Source organism: Ranitomeya variabilis, chromosome 4 (assembly GCF_051348905.1).
Source record: "Ranitomeya variabilis isolate aRanVar5 chromosome 4, aRanVar5.hap1, whole genome shotgun sequence".
Taxonomy (NCBI): Eukaryota; Metazoa; Chordata; class Amphibia; order Anura; family Dendrobatidae; genus Ranitomeya; species Ranitomeya variabilis.
The window spans coordinates 720035248-720056859 of NC_135235.1; the positions used below are offsets into that span (position 1 = coordinate 720035248).

The following is a 21612-nucleotide window of genomic DNA, read 5'->3' on the forward strand; positions in this document are numbered from 1 at the left end:
GATGGTCTTTGTCCTGTGAAGCCTGTACTCCAAAACCCTGGGCCAGTAGGAGAGGCTGCCCCTGGCGAGAGTATTCCCTCTCCATCTAAGTTAATGACTGTTTCTCTGCCTTCTGGGAGCTTTGGTGTGTTTAAGCCGCCTGTCATACGGAGTCGGTGTATGGTCTCCGTTCTACAGCTCTAGAACCCGGTGTGGGTGTTGCCTGGTAATGGCCGAGCCCTGCTAAAGAGCAGTCTAGTCCTGCAAGGACAACTACAGCTCCAAGTTGGAGCCTTATACACGAAGAAGTTTGTTTTCCGTATGCTGTCTGTTATGCCCATGGGTCATTCTGAGCCTAGGACTCTACCACCTGCTCTGGTCAAGAGTTCCAGTAAAGTGCTTCGTTTGAACTTACCCAGTCTTGAGAAATGTCTGGTTCCCATGCGTCAAAGACACTCAGCAGTGACATCTTCTTCAGCTGGTCTGCTAGTTGTCGAGTCAAGGTGTGCTGACATCACCGAAGATGGAGAAACGGTGACGATGTCTCCACACATCTCCAGCGACTATACCAGTAAACAGTCATCGAGTCAAGGTGTGCTAACGTCACCGAAGATGGGAGAGCGGTGACGATCTCTCCACACATCTCCTACGACTCTACCTGTAATCCGTTCCTAGGACCATCCCCGCCGTTTGGACGATTTCTTCTGGATCACGGGCAGAAGATGGTTCCTATGTTTATAACTTCAGCATCCTTGTGGCCAGCTGGTGAAGATTTCAAAACAGAAGTTTGTTCGCCGCAATTTTTCTCTGACCCGGTGGAGCTGAGGCTCTCCACACTCATCTCTAATGACTTTTCCTATGTTCAATATCCAGGAACTTCTCTGCTACCTGTTGGGCTAAAGTTGAACCCTGTGGGAGGGTTTCCAGTTTCCAAGTGTCTGGCTCGTGAAGATGTTAAGACAGCAGCATTCAAGTCCCTGTTACCTATGTGTTGTGAATTCTGCTCTTGGGTTCCCTCCGGTGGTTGTTGGTGGTAATGCAGTTGTCCCTGGGTTGCAATCCTGGTCAGGTGTCCCTGCTGATTGCAGTTCTGACTGGGGTATTTAGGTGTGCAGGATTCATTAGTCCTTGCCAGTTGTCCATTGTTCTTGGAGGTTTTGCATCTCTGTCTTATTCCTCCTGCCCTGCTGCCAAATCAGCAAAGATAAGTGTCTGGTTTTGTTTCTGCAGCACACATTCTGTGTGCTTTACAATTCAGTGCTATTCATTGTTTTTTCTTGTCCAGCTTAGACTGTGTTAGGATTTTTTCAGTCAAGTTGGATTCTTAGGAGATGCAGATATACATTCCATGTCTTTAGTTAGATGGTGGAATTTTTGTATTATCTGCTGTGGATATTTTTAGGGTTTTAATACTGACCGTTTAGTATTCTGTCCTATCCTTTCCTATTTAGCTAGAGTGGCCTCTTTTGCTAAATCCTGTTTCCTGCCTGCGTGTGTCTTTCCTCTAATACTCACAGTCAATATTTGTGGGGGGCTGCCTATCCTTTGGGGTTCTGCTCTGAGGCAAGATAGTATTCCCATTTCCATCTATAGGGGTATTTAGTCCTCCGGCTGTGTCGAGGTGTCTAGGATGTGTTAGGTACACCCCACAGCTACTTCTAGTTGCGGTGTCAGTTTAGGGTTTGCGGTCAGTACAGGTTCCACCTACTCCAGAGAAAGTCTCATGCTGCTCCAAGGTCACCGGATCATAACACCTATGTACCTGAAGGAGGTGGTCCTGCACATTGTGGAAGCTAACCCTGTTGAGCACCAAGAGACTTTGTTTTCTGAGATACCTGGTGACCCTCCTGCCGCCTTCTACCCTGAAGATGTCATGTTGGCCTGGACTGTGTGTGGTCCTATTCTTCTTCTGCAAATCATCCTGGCGAGCTTGAAGAAGAGGGGCCGTAAAGGTGGGGGTACTGTAACAACTCTGCTGGCATCACGGCATGGCCTCTCATCTCTCACACTATCTTACCCACTGCTCCAGGTCATGTTGTGCTTTCTGTTTCTTGCCAGCACCATGCTCTATGTCTCTGCTCTCTGCATGCTTCATGGCTGTGTGTGTATAGGGGGCCGGCGCCTGACCTCTCTGGTTCTTATAGGAATCAGGTGCATCTGTCTAATCCATTCCTTACCAATTACCAAGAGGCCTCCAGTATATAGTTCAGCTCCACCCAGTGTTCTGGGCCTGTGCAATGTGTTTGCTCAGTTAGTGTCTAACTGCTGAGTTTGCCAGGCCTTGCTCTATGTTACTCCCTCGCTGGAGGCTCTACTCTGTATTCTTGCCTTGTTCTTGTTTTCTGCCCTCCAGGAGGCAGAATATCCTGGTCCCTGTGTCTTTGTCCATGTGTCTTGTTCCATGGCCTTGTCTGTACTTAGTCTTATCTCCGTCTCCTTGTCTGTGTGTGGCGTTCAGACGCACGGAGAGAGAGAGTGGACCCTCAGGGTCACGGTGCGGACGGGACCAAGGACGAGCGACCCCGGGGAGGAGCTACCCCTATACAGGGATAGTGGGGAACAGGCCCAAGGGGGTCTACACCGCAACAGCTGGTACAAGAGGGACGGCTCAGAAAAAGACTGAGGAGAGGGTAATAAAACAAGGCTGAAAAGAAGGAGGTAGGGAGACTAGGAACGGAACAAAGGATACAGGACTGGGACAAGAAGGACACAGAGGAGCAAACAGGAAAATAGCCCAAAATGACTGAAGCTAGACGTGAGGAAGCAGGAAGGGAACAAGGCCTAACACTGAGCACAAAAGCACAACAATAATCAGGCGCCTCCATTATGGAGAGGACGCCTGATAAAGGCCAAGGAGTCACCTGATTGGTGGAGGTAGAACAGGCGAGGACGCGGAAGGGGTTAAGTAGGAGGAAGAGCGCGCTCCCGCGACCTAAGGCGCATGTGTGGAGCAGACGCCGGCCGGAGGAAGGAGGAAGCACGGGCGCCATGCTGAAGACCCCCAGCAGCAGCCAGAGAGACTGGGGTAGCGGCGCGATGCCCAGGGCGGTGAGCAGGACCGCAGCGGGAGGAGCCGATGGAGGAAGCGGCTGCAGCGTCAGGAGCGACAGGTATAACAGTACCCCCCTTCTAAGACCCCCTCTACCACGGCTAGTCAAGAACTTTTTCAGAATCTGTGGAGCATTAATGTTCTCTCTAGGTTCCCAAGATCTCTCCTCAGGACCAAATCCCTTCCAATCAATAAGATAGAAGACTCTTCCTCTAACCTTCTTCATAGCTAGAATATCTCTTACTTCAAAATCGTTATCGATGCCAAAAGGTTGAGGAGAGTCAAGTGGCGCTGGGCAAAATCGATTAAGGACGAGAGGTTTCAAAAGCGAGACATGGAAGATGTTAGGGACTCGGAGCGAAGCCGGCAACCTCAATTTATAGGCCACATTTTTAATTCGACCCAAGACCTCGAAGGGACCGATGTATTGAGGACCCAACTTGTAAGAGGGAATCTTCAAGCGGATATGCTTGGTCGATAGCCAAACCTTGTCACCAGGATGATATGGAGGAAGATCCTTCCTTCTCTTGTCAGCATGTCTCTTCATCAGAACTGCAGCTCGTACAAGGGACTCCTTGGTCTCCCTCCAAACTTGGGAAAATTCAGAAGAAAGGGCATCTGCAGCAGGGACACCAGAAGAAGAGGACATTGGAAGAGGTCCTCCCGGATTCAGACCAGAGACCACAAAGAACGGAGATTTGGAAGTGGCCTCACTGACATGATTGTTATGGGCAAACTCAGCCCAAGGAAGAAGGGTCACCCAATCATCGTGATGGGCGTTGGTAAAGTTACGAAGGTAGGAAGTCAAAACTTGATTTATCCGTTCTACTTGCCCATTGGTCTGAGGATGGTATGCGGAAGAAAAATCCAAAGAAATGCCCAAGAGCTTACAGAGAGCTCTCCAGAATCTGGAAGTAAACTGGACTCCTCGATCGGACACGATTCGTTGAGGAAGGCCATGTAATCTGAAGATCTGATGAATGAAGATTCTTGCCAATTCTGGAGCTGAGGGTAATCCGGGCAAGGGAACGAAATGGGCCATCTTGGAGAACCGGTCTACCACCACAAAGATGGTCGTGCACCCAGAGGAACGAGGCAGATCCATAATGAAATCCATGGCGATTTGCTGCCAAGGAGCTTCGGGTATGGGTAAAGGATGCAAGAGACCGGAAGTCAACTCTCTTGGTACTTTGTTCCTCGCACAAGTCATGCAAGAGGGTACAAAATCCGAAGCGTCTTGTCGAAGAGATGGCCACCAGTAATACCGGGAAAGAAGAGTAAGGGTCTTCTTGGTACCGACATGTCCGGCAATCTTGGAAGAGTGCCCCCAACGCAAAACCTCAGTTCTTTTGTCACACGGGACGAAGGTTTTGCCTGGTGGAACCGAGAGGAGATTCCAAGGGGCTACCATGAGTCTGGCGGGATCAATGATATGTGAAGGACCCTCTTCCATCTCAGGAGATTGCAAGGACCGGGAAAGAGCGTCTGCTTTAGTATTCTTAGCTCAGGGCTGAAAATGAAGTTTAAAATCAAAACGAGAAAAGAACAAAGACCATCTGGCTTGCCTGGAGTTGAGTCTCTGAGCGGACTGGATGTAGGCCAAGTTCTTGTGGTCAGTGAAAATCGTAAAGGAATGAATGGCCCCCTCCAAGAGATGAAGCCATTCCTGTAGAGTCATCTTAATAGCCAGCAACTCCCGGTCCCCAACTGAGTAATTGCATTCCGCAGGAGAAAATGACTTTGAAAAGAATCCACAAGGAACCAGACGTCCGGAAGGGGTTTTCTGGGAGAGTACCGCTCCAGCTCCTGTAGAGGAGGCATCCACCTCAAGGGAGAAGGATCTGCTGGCCACAGGTTGATGAAGAACTGGAGCAGAAGCAAAGGCCTGTTTCAAGGCAAGAAAGGCGTCCTCCGCCTCTGGAGGCCAAACATGAAGCTTCGCTCCTTTCCGGGTTAGGGCAACAAGAGGCTTGGTCACGGAGGAGAAATGCGGCACGAATTGTCTATAGTAGTTTGCAAAGCCCAAAAAACGTTGGATGGCCTTAACTCCAAAGGGATGGGGCCACTTGAGTACAGCAGACAACTTCTCAGGATCCATCTTCAACCCCACGTCAGAAATAATATATCCCAAGAAGGGCAAAGAAGTCTGTTCAAACAAACACTTCTCGATCTTGGCGTAAAGACGATTCTCCCGGAGTCGTTGCAAGACCAAACGGACACTTCTCCTGTGGGAGGACAGGTCGGGCGAAAAAATAAGAATGTCGTCAAGGTATACCACCACGCAGGAATACAATAGGTCACGGAAGATCTCGTTTACGAACTCCTGGAAGACTGCTCGAGCGTTACAGAGACCAAAGGGCATGACGAGGTATTCGTAATGACCATCGCAAGTGTTAAAGGCGGTCTTCCACTCGTCTCGCGCAGATACGAACCAAATTGTAGGCTCCTCTCAGATAAAGTTTGGAAAAGATTCGGGCTCCCCTCAGTCGGTCGAAGAGTTCAGGGATCAGCGGAAGAGGATATCGATTCTTGACCGTGATGGCATTCAGACCTCGGTAGTCAATACAAGGCCGAAGAGACCCATCCTTCTTCCGAACGAAGAAAAACCCAGCTCCAGCCGGTGATGAGGACTTCCGGATGAATCCCTTAGCCAAATTCTCTTTGATGTACTCAGACATAGCTAAAGTCTCCGCCGGAGACAAGGGATATGTTCTACCCTTGGGAAGGGTAACTCCGGGAATTAGCTCGATGGGACAGTCATAAATTCGATGCGGTGGAAGGGACTCAGCCTCCTTCTTATCAAAGACATCGGCAAACGAGTGATAGGCCGCAGGAAGGCTGGAAGGATTGGCGGCCGCTTGAGGAGAACCTGGAGGAGAGACGGACTGTAGACAATGTTCATGACAACCATGACCCCAGCGGAGTACTTCTCCAGAGCGCCAATCAAGAACTGGCTCATGCGATCTGAGCCAGGGCAGACCCAAAAGCAGAGCATGAGACAGATTGGGCAAAACATAGAAGGCAATCTTCTCCCGGTGTAGGGCTCCAATCTGCATTTCCAACTCGAGAGTAACCATGGTGATAGGATCCGGTAAGAGTTTGCCGTCTACTGCAGAAATAACACGCGGAGTCTCCAAGGTAACTACTGGTATCTGAAGCTTGTACACTTCCTCTTCACGAATGAAGTTACCAGCCGCATCCGAGTCCACATACGCCTCCACAGATCTACGCTCAAGACCTAAAGAAATCAAAGCTGAAATAGTTAAGGGTAGAGAGGAATTTGGGTCACCTAGGGAAGCCTCCCTTACCTGGCCTAGGTGGAGGAGTTTCCCGGCCTCTCTGGGCAGGAGCGCAAAAAATGATTTACCCCTCCGCAGTAGAGACACAAACCCTGTGCTAACCTCTCCTTACGTCGCTGCTCAGATAACTTAACTCGGTCGACCTGCATAGGTTCAGGTATGGAAGAAGTGGAAGACTTGCTTGGGGAAGGACCAGGTGCCCAGCTTGACCTGAAGGACCTCTTCTCCCTGACCAATTCCTGAGAACGCTCCTGGAAGCGTAAGTCTATACGCGTGGCCAGGGATATGAGATCCTCCAAGGTAGTAGGAGTATCGCGGCCAGCGAGCTCATCCTTAATCTTGGACGAAAGCCCTCTCCAAAAAGCCCCTACCAATGCCTCATTGTTCCACCCGAGCTCAGAGGATAGTGTCCGAAAACGGATGGCGTACTGTCCAACAGTAAGGTTTCCCTGTTGGAGGCTAAATAGGGACTCGGTAGTAGAAGCCAGCCGTCCGGGCTCATCAAAAACTCTACGGAATGTGTCCAAAAAAATCTGAATACTGGCAACTACCGGGTCGTCCTGCTCCCACAAAGGGTTTACCCAGGATAAGGCCTCTCCCTCAAGATGAGACACAATAAAGGCCACCTTAGCACGATTGGATGGGTACTGCTGAGGCAGAAGTTCGAAGTGAAGGCGACACTGGTTCAAAAAACCCCGACACAATTTGGGATCACCGCTATATCTAGGGGGCTTTCCCAAACGAGGAGGGGGAAGAGGTACCGGATCTCTATGAGAGACTGAAGCAGCGGCCGAAGACTGCAGGGAGTGTAAACGGTCGTCTACGGATGCCATATAGGTTAGAATATGGGACTGTGTATCACGCTGCTGTGCGAGCTCCTGCTGGAGTCCCGCCAGCAAAGGAGCATTACCAGGATCGGAAGTCTGAAGGGCAGTTAACCGGGAATCCATGGATTTCATGACAGACATGATCCGGGTCTGGTTCTCCCGTAAGAATAACAACTCCTTCTGCGTTGCTGCAGAAGTACCAGCGGGGTCCATGGCCTGATTATACTGTGGCGTTCAGACGCACGGAGAGAGAGTGGACCCTCAGGGTCACGGTGCGGACGGGACCAAGGATGAGCGACCCCGGGGAGGAGCTACCCCTATACAGGGATAGTGGGGAACAGGCCCAAGGGGGTCTACACTGCAACAGCTGGTACAAGAGGGATGGCTCAGAAAAAGACTGAGGAGAGGGTAATAAAACAAGGCTGAAAAGAAGGAGGTAGGGAGACTAGGAACGGAACAAAGGATACAGGACTGAGACAAGAAGGACACAGAGGAGCAAACAGGAAAATAGCCCAAAATGACTGAAGCTAGACGTGAGGAAGCAGGAAGGGAACAAGGCCTAACACTGAGCACAAAAGCACAACAATAATCAGGCGCCTCCATTATGGAGAGGACGCCTGATAAAGGCCAAGGAGTCACCTGATTGGTGGAGGTAGAACAGGCGAGGACGCGGAAGGGGTTAAGTAGGAGGAAGAGCGCGCGCCCGCGACCTAAGGCGCATGTGTGGAGCAGACGCCGGCCGGAGGAAGGAGGAAGCACGGGCGCCATGCTGAAGACCCCCAGCAGCAGCCAGAGAGACCGGGGTAGCGGCGCGATGCCCAGGGCGGTGAGCAGGACCGCAGCGGGAGGAGCCGATGGAGGAAGCGGCCGCAGCGTCAGGAGCGACAGGTATAACACTGTGGCTTCCTTTCCTGCTGTGTCTTTCCTTGTGTTCTCAGTCTGCTTATGCTCTGCACTCTTGCAGCTCTGCCTGCTCTGTACCTTTGTACCTTTTACCTCTGATCCGCACTCCTGCGGTTCTGCTCCGTTCATCTCTGCTCCACTCCCATTGCTGTAAGAATCTCTTTCTGCAGCTCCTCTCTGCATTCCTTGCGGTTCTGCTCCGTTCATCTCTGCTCTGCTCCCGTTGCTGTAAGAATCTCTTTCTGCAGCTCCTCTCTGCATTCCTTGCGGTTCTGCTCCGTTCATCTCTGCTCTGCTCCCGTTGCTGTAAGAATCTCTTTCTGCAGCTCCTCTCCGCATTCCTTGTGGTTCTGCTCCATTCATCTCTGCTCCGCTCCCGTTGCTGTAAGAATCTTTCTGAAGCTCCTCTCCGCATTCCTTGCGGTTCTGCTCCGTTCATCTCTGCTCCGCTCCCGTTGCTGTAAGAATCTCTTGCTGCAGCTCTTCTCCACATTCCTTGTGGTTCTGCTCTGCTTTGCTTTTATTACATAGTTATTAAGGTTGAAGGAAGACTTTAAGTCCATCTAGTTCAACCCATAGCCTAGCATGCCCTAACATGTTGATCCAGGGGAAGGAAAAAAAAACCCATGTGGTAAGAGTAAGCTCCATCATGGGGAAAAAAATTCCTTCCCGACCCCACATACGGCAATCAGACTAGTTCCCTGGATCAACGCCTTATCAAGGAATCTAATATATATACCCTGTAATATTATACTTTTCCAGAAAGGTATCCAGTCCCCTCTTAAATTGAAGCAATGAGTAACTCATTACAACATCATACGGCAGAGAGTTCCATAGTCTCACTGCTCTTACAGTAAAGAATCCACGTCTGTTATTATGCTTAAACCTTTTTTCCTCCAGACGTAGAGGATGCCCCCTTGTCCCTGTCACCGGTCTATGATTAAGCAGAAAGGTCTTTGTACTGTCCCCTCATATATTTATACATTAACATAAGATCACCCCTTAGTCTTCGTTTTTCCAAAACTAAATAGCCCCAAGTGTAATAACCTATCTTGGTATGGCAGACCCCCCAGTCCTCTAATAACCTTGGTTGCTCTTCTCTGCACCCGCTCCAGTTCAGCTATGTCTTTCTTATACACCGGAGACCAGAACTGTGCACAGTATTCTAAGTGTGGTCGCACTAGTGACTTGTATAGAGGTAAAATTATGTTCTCCTCATGAGCATCTAGGCCTCTTTTAATGCATCCCATTATTTTATTTGCCTTTGTAGCAGCTGCCTGACACTGGCCACTGAATATGAGTTTGTCATCCACCCATACACCCAGGTCTTTTTCATTGACGGTTTTGCCCAGAGTTTTAGAATTAAGCACATATTTATACATCTTATTACTTCTACCCAAGTGCATGACCTTACATTTATCCCCATTAAAGCTCATTTGCCATTTATCAGCCCAAGCTTCTAGTTTACATAAATCAGCCTGTAATATAAAATTGTCCTCCCCTGTATTGATTACCCTGCAGAGTTTAGTGTCATCTGCAAATATTGAAATTCTACTCTGAATGCCCCCTACAAGGTCATTAATAAATATGTTAAAAAGAAGAGGGCCCAATACTGACCCCTGTGGTACCCCACTACTAACCGTGACCCAGTCCGAGTGTGCTCCATTAATAACCACCCTTTGTTTCCTATCCCTGAGCCAACTCTCAACCCACTTGCACATATTTTCCCCTATCCCCATTATTCTCATTTTATGTATCAACCTTTTGTGTGGCACCGTATCAAAAGCTTTTGAAAAGTCCATATACACTACATCTACTGGGTTCCCTGGGTTCCCTTGGTCCAGACCGGAACTTACCTCTTCATAGAAGCTGATCAAATTAGTCTGACATGATCGGTCCCTAGTAAACCCGTGCTGATACTGGGTCATGAGGTTATTCCTCTTCAGATATTCCAGTATAGCATCCCTTAGAATGCCCTCCAGGATTTTACCCACAGTAGAGGTTAAACTTACTGGCCTATAATTTCCGAGTTCAGTTTTTGTCCCCTTTTTGAATATTGGCACCACATTTGCTATACGCCAGTCCTGTGGTACAGACCCTGTTATTATGGACTCTTTAAAGATTAAAAATAATGGTCTATCAATGACTGTACTTAATTCCTGCACTACTCGGGGGTGTATCCCATCCGGGCCCGGAGATTTGTCAATTTTTGTGATTTTTAGACGCCGCCGTACTTCCTGCTGGGTTAAGCAGGTAACATTAAATTGGGAATTATTATCACTAGTCATATTGGCTGCCATGGGATTTTCTTTTGTAAATACTGATGAAAAAAAGTCATTTAGCATATTGGCCTTTTCCTCATCCTCATCCACCATTTCACCCAGACTATTTTTAAGGGGGCCAACACTATCATTTTTTAGTTTCTTACTATTTATGTAGTTAAAGAATATTTTGGGGTTATTTTTGCTCTCTCTAGCAATGAGTCTCTCTGTCTCAATCTTTGCTGCCTTGATTTGCTTTTTACAGAATTTATTTAATTTTTTGTATTTATTTAATGCCTCCTCACTACCTACTTCCTTTAATTCTCTAAATGCTTTCCTTTTGTCACTTATTGCGCCCCTTACAGCTCTATTTAGCCATATTGGTTTCCTCCTATTTCTAGTATGTTTATTCCCATACGGTATATACTGTGCACAGGTCCTATCCAGGATGCTAATAAATGTCTCCCATTTTCTTTGTGTACTTTTCTGTCTCAGGATATCGTCCCAGTTAATTGCACCAAGATCCTCTCTCATCCGTTGGAAATTTGCCCTCCTGAAGTTTAGTGTCCTTGTCACCCCTCTACTACACATCTTATTAAAGGAGACATGAAAACTTATTATTTTGTGATCACTATTCCCCAAGTGACCCCCAACCCTTATATTTGATATGCGGTCTGGCCTGTTGGTTAATATTAGGTCTAGCAGTGCCCCCCTTCTTGTTGGGTCCTGAACCAGTTGTGAAAGGTAATTGTCTCTCATAGTTGTCAAAATCCGATTACCTTTACTGGAACTGCAGGTTTCTGTTCCCCAATCTATTTCAGGGTAGTTGAAGTCCCCCATAATAATGACTTCTCCTTGAGTCACAGCTTCATCTATTTGCTTTACAAGGATATTCTCCATTGCTTCCATTATTTTTGGAGATTTATAACAAACCCCTATCAGTAATTTATTATTTTTTCCCCCTCCCCTTATCTCCACCCACAGGGACTCATTTTCATTAGATTCACCTATATTATCACGCAGGATGGGTTTTAAGGTCGATTTTACAAACAGACACACTCCACCCCCTCGCTTATCTGTACGGTCATTTCTGAAAAGGCTATAGCCCTGCAAGTTAACAGCCCAGTCATGGCTCTCATCCAGCCATGTTTCAGATATCCCCACCATGTCATAATTATGTTCCAACAACATTAGTTCTAGTTCATCCATTTTGTTGGCGAGGCTTCTGGCATTAGTATACATGCACTTGATGTTCCTCTCTGTACCTCTATTCTTTCTTAAATTACTAACTGTTCTAACCCCACCCCCCATGCCTCCGCCACCCCCAACTTCCTTATTTGTGCCCAGGTCTCTATCTGCACTATCTTCCCCACCTATAAAATGAATTCCCTAGTTTAAACACTCCTCCAACCTTCTAACCATTTTCTCCCCCAGCACAGCTGCACCTTCCCCATTGAGGTGCAGCCCATCCCTAGCGTAGAGCCTGTAGCCAACTGAGAAGTCGGCCCAGTTCTGCAGGAACCCAAACCCCTCCTTCCTACACCAATTCTTGAGCCACTTATTAACCTCCCTAATCTCCCGTTGCCTCTCTGGCGTGGCACGTGGTACAGGCAGTATTTCAGAAAATACCATGTTGAGGTCCTTGCTTTCAGCTTGCAGCCTAATTCCCTGAAATCATCTTTAAGGACCTTCCACCTACCTCTAACTTTGTCATTTGTGCCAATGTGCACCATGACCGCTGGGTCCTCACCAGCCCCTCCCAGTAATCTGTCCACCCGATCAGCGATGTGTCGGACTTGAGCGCCAGGTAGGCAGCACACCGTTCGACGATCCCTGTCTTTGTGACAGATTGCCCTATCTGTTCCCCTAATAATTGAGTCCCCCACTACCAGCACCTGTCTGGCCTGCCCTGCTCTCCTATTTCCCTCCTTACTGGAGCAGTCACTCCTCCGGCTTTCAGAGGACATGCCTGGCTGCAGCAGTGCTACCCCTGTACTGGCACCCCCCTCATCTGCCAACTTAGCAAACTTATTGGGGTGTGAAAGATCAGGACTAGCCTCCCTAGCACTCTTCCCTCTACCCCGCTTCCTAACCGTCATCCAGCTAACTGCCTCACTGTCCTGCAGCTCCATCCTACCATCCCCCTCCTCATCTATCCCATTGAGCGTCTGCTCTGTGAGCAGAAGACTCCTCTCCATATTGTCTATGGATCTCAGTGTTGCCAGCTGCACATTTAGATCCAGTATCTGGGTTTCCAAATGCACAACGTGCTCACATCTCGCACAGCAGTATGCACCCTCGACCAGCTGATCAAGGACTGCATACATGTGGCAAGATGTGCACTGGATGGCATTAACAATTGTGGAGCACATTTCCTAATGGGGATTGCACCAGACAGAAACGTTAAATAAAAATAAATACAAAGTATTAATTAACACTTGGAACAGCAATTCCTCCCTTGGAAACTCCCTGATTCCAAAGTCACTGAGTCACAAGTCACACTTACCGCCGTCCACACTTACGCTCAGGTCACACTCAGCTCGCTCACACTCGCTATGCTGAAGATTTAAAGATTTTTATTTTTTTTTCCTCTATTTCCCTTCAACAACAAGCCACCTTGCTGTTCAAATGCACTTCCAAAAAATCGCTATCTCTTGCTGCTCTACCGCTCCTATCCGCAGCCATGCGGTTCTCTTCCAGTGTGAATAGGCAGCTGTCATAGTTACGCCCCTTCCAGGGTAGTCTGGTTTGTGGCACAGTGGGGCCACAAACCCTCAGAGCTCACACCTACCAGTCAGGGCGTGAGCGTGACAGCAGTTTTTCGATCCTAAAACCAGCAGTGCACGCAAACTCCTCATCAATGAGATTTGTGGCAGAACCACTATTCACAAAAGCAGTGATTGGCAGCTCTCTGCCAGTGACAACAACTTTGGCAGGGAGCATGCACTGAGAAATCATCATGGAGGATATACATAAGCTCAGATTGGACTCCTCCACACCCTCTGAGCTTAGAAGTTTTTCCGCCGTTGCGTTTTTCTTTGACAGCAGAGGACAGATATTAATAAAATAACCAGTTTTACTGCAGAAAAAACAGGCTCCCTGCTTCCTGAGTACAGGAGCACGATGCTTAACATGTGATACCCCTGCGATTTGCATAGGTTCCGTGGGCTCACCTGCAGCAACCTCACGTGAACCTAAACCTCCTCCCACAGGCAGCATCTCATGCTCCCCCAGACGAGAACGGCAATCAATGCGGACAACAAGACTCATAGCGGAATCTAGTGAAGTAGGAGTCTCGTACATCAGGAGGGCTTTTTTAACCCTATCAGAAACTCCATGAATAAAGTGACTCCGCAGCGGGGAATCATTCCACTGAGTGTCAACCGCCCAGCGGCGAAATTCAGAACAGTAATCCTCTGCAACTCGCTCCCCCTGGCGAATAGTGCGTGTCTTAGATTCTGCTAGAGCCATTCTGTCAGGCTCATCATAAATATTTCCAAGAAAGGAAAAAAAAACTCTCCACAGAGTCAAATGCAGTAGAATCAGATGGCAAAGAAAACGCCCATGCTTGGGGATCCCCGCTTAATAATGACAACACCAGGCCCACACGCTGAGCCTCATTACCGGAGGAGATCGGACACATCCGAAAATACAGTTTGCAAGCTTCACGAAAAGTAACAAATTTACTGCGTTCCCCAGCAAATTTTTCAGGCAAAGGAAACTTAGGCTCAGCGACTTTATCTGTAACGCCGGCTTGCACATTAGATACTGCTAGTCCCTGTTGCTGCACTGCCCCCCTCAACTCAGTGACCTGTAGGAACAGCGCCCTCAACTGGCGGTTTATGGAAATCATGGGATCCATGGAAATAATGTTGGCCGATTATAATGTCACGGGAGACCTAGGTAGGATAGAGCTAATAACCCGGGCCCCTGCGATTTCCCTCAGACTAGGGAAACCCTGACTGACCCTCTACCCAGAGTTTACACTGATGGTGTGCATGTCTGAGCCTCCACCCTCGCCCTATCTCCTGTTTCAACCCTAGGCTGAAACCACAACACACCACCCAGTGAAGAGCCCACACTCCAATACCCACAGTAAGCACAGACAAGGATAACGGAAGAATAAGCACAACGCCGCAGTCACTCAGGAATACACTATAAATGCAAAGGGCAAAACAAATACAAATATAGGAAGGAGCAAATAAGACAAAGGGAAATACACCACCAGCAACGATACTCCAACTACAAGCTCACCACTCCAGATCGAGATAACATGCACAAGACAGAAGCTATAATCGGCGATGCCCAATGTTCAGGAGAACAATTTAAAGCCAGTGGGCATGGCCCAGCTTCCAATCCGAGCACCAGGTAATTTAACCCTCGACCAGCTAGATAAAATCTAGCTGACGCCAATGAGCGCATAGTGGTCAAAAGTGGAATTACCGCTGTCTGTCGAACGACCTGGTCTGAACAGCGTCCGACATGACAATATCATTATATTATTGAGTACATATAACAATATTATTATTTATATTATTACGAACATTAAATTATTTTGCCAAAGAAAAAGGAAAGAAGAAACAAGATCTTATTAATATTTTAATTTGAGGGTTCCAATCAGTGCCTGTCACCCTCAAAAGGGGGAATTGTTAAATATTAATTAATTGAATCTCAATTCAGTATAGAGCACATTGCTTCTTGCTGACAGTACAAAGAGCTATTTCTGTGTATGTATAAGTCAATTCCATATACAGGGAACACGTGGTCTGTAGGAAAGATATATAAACGTCTCTTAGGAGGGTGTGGGGGCTTTTGTCACGTGGGACTGCCACCTCCTGCTTCACCATCATTCTCCATGGACATCTGACAAGTCACAAGGAAGGACAGCTGGCAGCGGTAGCCATCATGACCTTCAGACTTCACACAGACGGCTTTTACCATTCAAACTTTGGGAAAGATGAGTATCAATTGCTGATATCTACACATGGACAATCTGTTCGTAACTATTTCGTCTATTTTTATGTCTTACTGCAAACTGATTTTTCTGTGGACAATTCAATAAACCACTACCATTTTCATGAGAATATCATGACATTTTTCTTTAAGAGTAATGCACCTGGTGAATAGTCTTGATTAAATAAATGTGCAAAATAAGCATATTTAACAAATGGAGTAATCTACTACACTCCTCTCTACATGGGAGTTTAGTGTATACCTTCCTAAGGAGTCACCCTTGCTTGGTCCATTAAGGATATGAAGTCCTAAACTTCTACATACGTTCAGGTGCTTTCTGCCACTTTTGTTGACTGTACTGTCATAGCTGTTTCTCTCAGTGTGTACAGGGTCTTGGCCGTCATTCTCTGCTCCAAGTATGTAGATGTTTCCATCCGTGGTCAGGAAGTCTTTCTCTCTCCCTGTTCTTGCATTGATGACTCCAAAGATGAGAACTTTGCCCAGGGCCTGATAATGGGCGGCTTCTCTTTGTAAGATCTCGAAGCAGTCTGGATTGAAGTAGGGGGACTCTGGCGGTGGTATATAGGTGCACAGAGGTGGATGTCAGACTGGCAGGTGAGGATGGAGCTGCTGATTCTGATCCATATGTGGCTGCCTCCTTTCTTCACCGGTTTGATGTACTGGTGGAGCTCCTCTTTATACCAGATCAATACTCCTCCTGAGCCCCGGCCCTGCTTGATGTTTTTATTTTTCTGGGCATGGACCGAGAATTCCTTGTATCCAATAGGTACCAAGGATTCGTTTTCGGCTCTGGTCCATGTTTCCAGAAGGATCTGAATGTCTATTTTTCAGTCTTTGTATAAAATCAGGGTCCTTTGTTTTAGATCCAAAGGTTAAGGCGTTGAGAGCCTGAATATTCCAGCTGCTGATTGTAAGTGAAGACATTCTTCAGTGTATTTTGTGTGTATATACCTTGTAATGAGTATGGCTGTGTGGGACAAACTGGATTTCTGACTGTTTTATAGAAGTGCTTGGTTCCATCCAGACACATTAGTCTGCTGCACAGTGCATTGAGCAGGTTCTTTATCTCATCCCTATCTCTGCTCTGCATGTGTCTGTGCGGGCTCGGTGGTCTCCTCCGTGGAGGTCTCCTCCTCTGATGGTCTGACACTGGGTGAAGAGCTTTGTTTCCAGCTTCAGGAGGTAGCATTGGGGTTTTCTGCTCTTTCGTTCTCAGGGGTCTTTCAGCGTGATTATGGCCACTGTTGAATCCAGGCCTGGGGTCTCTGTTTAGCACGATGTCCTTCAGCTCTTTGGCCAGGAGGCTGACCCCTTGTTTGTTGAGATGTTTATTATCGTGCAGGTGACTGATGTTTATGGAGAGGTGTTGTGCCAGGGTCACGTTTGGCAGCACATTGTGGTGCTGCTGTGTTTGACGTCTCTACAGCGACCTAAACAGCGATGCTGCAGCGATCGGATCGTTGTCTATATCGCTGCAGCGTCGCTGAGTGTGACGGTACCTTTAGTCTCTTTCTAATTGAGATAAGAAGTCTCTGATGTTATCAGGTGAGAGGTGTGAAGTGTCGGGGGTTAGGCAGCTCTGTCTGGTGGGAATCGCTATGTGAGCATTAGAGGTAGCTGCTGGGGCTTGTAGTCCTTTATAGGTTTGTGCCTGCGCTTTGATATCAGAAAAACAATTTTCAAATTGCTGCAGAATCTCCTCAGTCCCCTGCACCATGACTGTGCCACTGTTGTATAGGCTTATGGTGAGCACATTGATGTCATCATGTGCTTGGCTGTTAATTTTAATCCGCTGGGCATTATTAGTGTTGCTTTTAGATACATGTTTATATTGATTGCACAGGGCAGTGTGCCAGGCTGAGAGTTGGTCTGTATAGAATAATAAATTGTTTTTTCTTTTTGGTTCTTCCTTTGTGAAATCTGCATAAAGAGTCTCTGGATTCTCTCTAATATAGTCCTTCTTGGGTTTATTGCTCCACTGCCCCTGTGTTATCTCCAGATCTAACCCCCAGCCTTCCTGTGTCTCTGGCTCTGGGCTTTGTTCATTTACTTGTTCCAAATTTGTGTTTTCCATTTTGTAGTTATATGTTAATTATAATCCTTATTTCTAAGAAGATTAATTTGTAACAAGTCTATAGGTTGTGTTGTAGTTAAAGAATTCTCCTACCTTTAATAGGTCCAGGTATCAGGATGTCAGTGTACACAGAGGGGTTTGTGACTGAAGCTGAGGGTATACGGGTGTATACAGTGTACACAGAGGGGTTTGTGACCGAAGCTGAGGGTATACGGGTGTATACAGTAAAAAAAAAAAAAAAAAATCAGATGAAAAGAATGTACACAAGAACCAAATATATAAAAAGATGTAAATATTAAAGAAAAAACACAAAAAAAAACACAAAAACAAAATAACACACATGATAAGCATTAAAAAGTGGGAAACCGAAATACGGCACAGGAACCCACCATGCTATAGAAGGAGGCATTAAAAAAAGCCTAAACAAACCAGTAAAGTGCACATAGTTGGTCTATAAGTATAGAGCAAAAAAAAATAAAAAAATCACTAAACATGAAAATACTCAAGAGCAAATTACCAATAGCAATGTGCAAATAGTTACCTCCGGTGGGTGCCAATGCCTGCCCCTACGCACGTTTCGGCAATCAGCCTTCTTCTGGGGGTGTATACAGTGTACACAGAGGGGTCTGTGACTGAAGCTGGGGTTATACGGGTGTATACAGCGTACGCAGAGGGGTGTGTGACTGAAGCTGGAGGTATACGGGTGTATACAGCATACACAGAGGGGTCTGTGACTGAAGCTGGGGGTATACGGGTGTATACAGTATACACAGGGGGGGTCTGTGACTGAAGCTGGGGGTATACGGGTGTATACAGTGTACACAAAGGGGTCTGCAACTGAAGCTGGGGTTATACGGGTGTATACAGCGTACGCAGAGGGGTGTGTGACTGAAGCTGGAGGTATACGGGTGTATACAGCATACACAGAGGGGTCTGTGACTGAAGCTGGGGGTATACGGGTGTATACAGTATACACAGGGGGGGTCTGTGACTGAAGCTGGGGGTATACGGGTGTATACAGTGTACACAGAGGGGTCTGTGACTGAAGCTGAGGGTATACGGGTGTATACAGTGTACACCAGGGGTGTCAAACTGCATTCCTCGAGGGCCTCAAACCATGCGTGTTTTCAAGATTTCCTTAGCATTGCACAAGGTGCTGGAATCATTATCTGTGCAGGTGGTTAAATTATCACCTGTGCAAGACAAGGAAATCCTGAAAACATGACCTGTTTGCGGCCCTCGAGGAATGCAGTTTGACACCCCTGGTGTACACAGAGGGGTCTGTGACCGAAGAAGGGGGTATATGGGTGTTTACAGCGTACGCAGAGGGGTGTGTGACCGAAGTTGGAGGTATATGGGTGTATACAGTGTACACAGGAGGGGGTCTCTGACCGAAGCTTGGGGTATACAGGTGTATACAGTGTACACAGGGGGGTCTGTGACCAAAGCTGGGGGTAAACGGTTAGTCAGTACACAGGACCCCATACACACACGGCTCCGCTCCGTACACCTCGTACACACACGGCTCCGCTCCGTACACCTTGTACACACACGGCTCCGCTCCGTACACCTCGTACTCACACGGCTCCGCTCCGTACACCTCGTACACACACGGCTCCGCTCCGTACACCTCGTACTCACACGGCTCCGCTCCGTACACCTCGTACACACACGGCTCCGCTCCGTACACCTCGTACACACACGGCTCCGCTCCGTACACCTCGTACACACACGGCTCCGCTCCGTACACCTCGTACACACACGGCTCCGCTCCGTACACCTCGTACACACACGGCTCCGCTCCGTACACCTCGTACACACACGGCTCCGCTCCGTACACCTCGTACACACACGGCTCCGCTCCGTACACCTCGTACACACACGGCTCCGCTCCGTACACCTCGTACACACACGGCTCCGCTCCGTACACCTCGTACACACACGGCTCCGCTCCGTACACCTCGTACACACGGCTCTGCTCCGTACACCTCGTACACACACGGCTCCGCTCCGTACACCTCGTACACACACGGCTCTGCTCCGTACACCTCGTACACACACGGCTCTGCTCCGTACACCTCGTACACACGGCTCCGCTCCGTACACCTCGTACACACACGGCTCCGCTCCGCACACCTCGTACACACACGGCTCCGCTCCGTACACACACGGCTCCGCTCCGTACACCTCGTACACACACGGCTCCGCTCCGCACACCTCGTACACACACGGCTCCGCTCCGTACACCTCGTACACACGGCTCCGCTCCGTACACCTCGTACACACACGGCTCCGCTCCGTACACCTCGTACACACACGGCTCCGCTCCGTACACCTCGTACACACACGGCTCCGCTCCGTACACCTCGTACACACACGGCTCCGCTCCGTACACCTCGTACACACACGGCTCCGCTCCGTACACCTCGTACACACACGGCTCCGCTCCGTACACCTCGTACACACACGGCCCCGCTCCGTACACCCCGTACACACACAGCTCCGCTCCGTACACCTCGTACACACACGGCTCCGCTCCGTACACCTCGTACACACACGGCTCTGCTACATCCACACTGTAAACCCCTCCTGACCCCACACAGAAACTTCCCCTCATCCAGCACCATGACAACCAGCACAGCAGAGTCCTGCATACACTGAGGCCCTGATCATGTGACCCCTGACTCCTCCCCTCCTGTGACCTCATCACAGGTCCTGTGCGCACAGAGCAGCCGTAGAAACCTCAGGCCACGGTGGTCTCCCCCAACTTCTGCTCTTTCTCCTTCTTTTCTTGCAGGGGCCGCAGTGGATTTCATCCTGGATCCATAGATCCGAGTAGAGGAGCGATGTTCCTTCAGTCTGAGGGTAATTGATGGTGAGATTTGTCCAGCGGCCACTGTACCGAGTAAATCCCCCCAGGACTGTAGCCGGTAAAGACCCCAATATCCACCGGTGTCCCTTCTAATGGGGGAAAGTACCAAAGAAAACCATCCTATCCGGAGAAATAAACCCCGTACATGGAGACATCGGCCTCAGATATCTCCGGTCTTGTTCTTACCGACAATCTCCTATAAAAGCCTCAAACTTCTGTGTGTGACTCAGAGCTGAGATCTAACGTGATAGAAGATTCCAGTGCGGGGAAGACGGGAAACCTCCATATAGAGGCCGGTGGGGATGGAGTCAGTGACCGACTCTGGACAGATCTGTTCCTAGAGCCGCAGTAGGAGATGGAGATGTCGTCCTCATCATGAAGTCGTTATTTCTCCTGTCCCGTGTAATGAATATCTCCTGCAGTATTACTAATGCCGATTCCAGGGTCGGGAAATGAGACGAGAATTAGCGTTATGGAAGATGAGTCTATGAGGAACGTATTCAGCTGCCGACTCCGAGGGAGAAACTGCTTGTTGTCTGTGGCCTAAATATATAGGATTTATTAGTAGATGGAAAGAAGGAAACAATACTGTAAAATAATAAATCTCCTCATATGTTTCCCTTATTATCTCCAGTAATTGTATTATTACACAGGATTCTTCTGATGTTACATCAGCTCATCTTCTCATTCAGGTCTCTACAATATCGGATCCTCTCAGCGAAGATCTTCTATATAAGAGAATTTCCTGATTTACCCATCAAGGATGGATATGGACAGAGACAAGATGGCGGAGAGGATATTACACCTCACCCTGGAGATCCTCTTCCGGCTTACTGGAGAGGTGAGAGATTCTGATGACGTCACATTACATCATTCTTATCTATGGGAATAACAGATGGACAGAACTGGAGAGGTGAGGACTCTGGAAATGTCTGTAGTGAGATTTATTAATGTGTCTCTCCATAACCAGGATTACACAGTGGTGAAGAAGACCTCTAGTGAGCGCTGTCAGGACCCTGTGTCTGAGGGATGGGGAAGACCCCTGAGCCCAATCACGGGGCCTCCACCTCACCCCCTGATACATGAGGACATCAATGACCAGAAGATCCTAGAACTCTTCTACAAGATGATTGAGCTGCTGACTGGAGAGGTGACACTGCTGGGAATGCTGGGACATTATACAGTAATGCTATGAAGGGTTCGGAGGGATGACGGTATCATTGTATGTGTCAGGTTCCTATAAGGTGTCAGGATATCGCCGTCTATTTCTCCATGGAGGAGTGGGAGTATCTAGAAGGACACACAGATCTGTACAAGGACGTCATGATGGAGGTTCCCCTATAGGACAGGACTAAATATGACCTATAATTATCT

The 21612-nt window shown here is 48.2% G+C and overlaps 2 protein-coding genes across 2 annotated transcripts in view; both read left to right on the top strand.

Moving 5' to 3' along the window:
• LOC143768241 (uncharacterized) overlaps positions 1-21612 on the top strand; it is a 187554-nt gene that overhangs the window by 132108 nt on the left and 33834 nt on the right. The gene's annotated exons all lie outside the window — the stretch shown is intronic.
• On the top strand, positions 7536-21582 carry LOC143767083 (oocyte zinc finger protein XlCOF7.2-like). The gene is made up of 3 exons (XM_077255107.1): positions 7536-7562; positions 21209-21388; positions 21472-21582. The coding sequence occupies exons 1-3, from the start codon at positions 7536-7538 to the stop codon at positions 21580-21582; spliced, it is 318 nt and encodes a 105-aa protein (XP_077111222.1).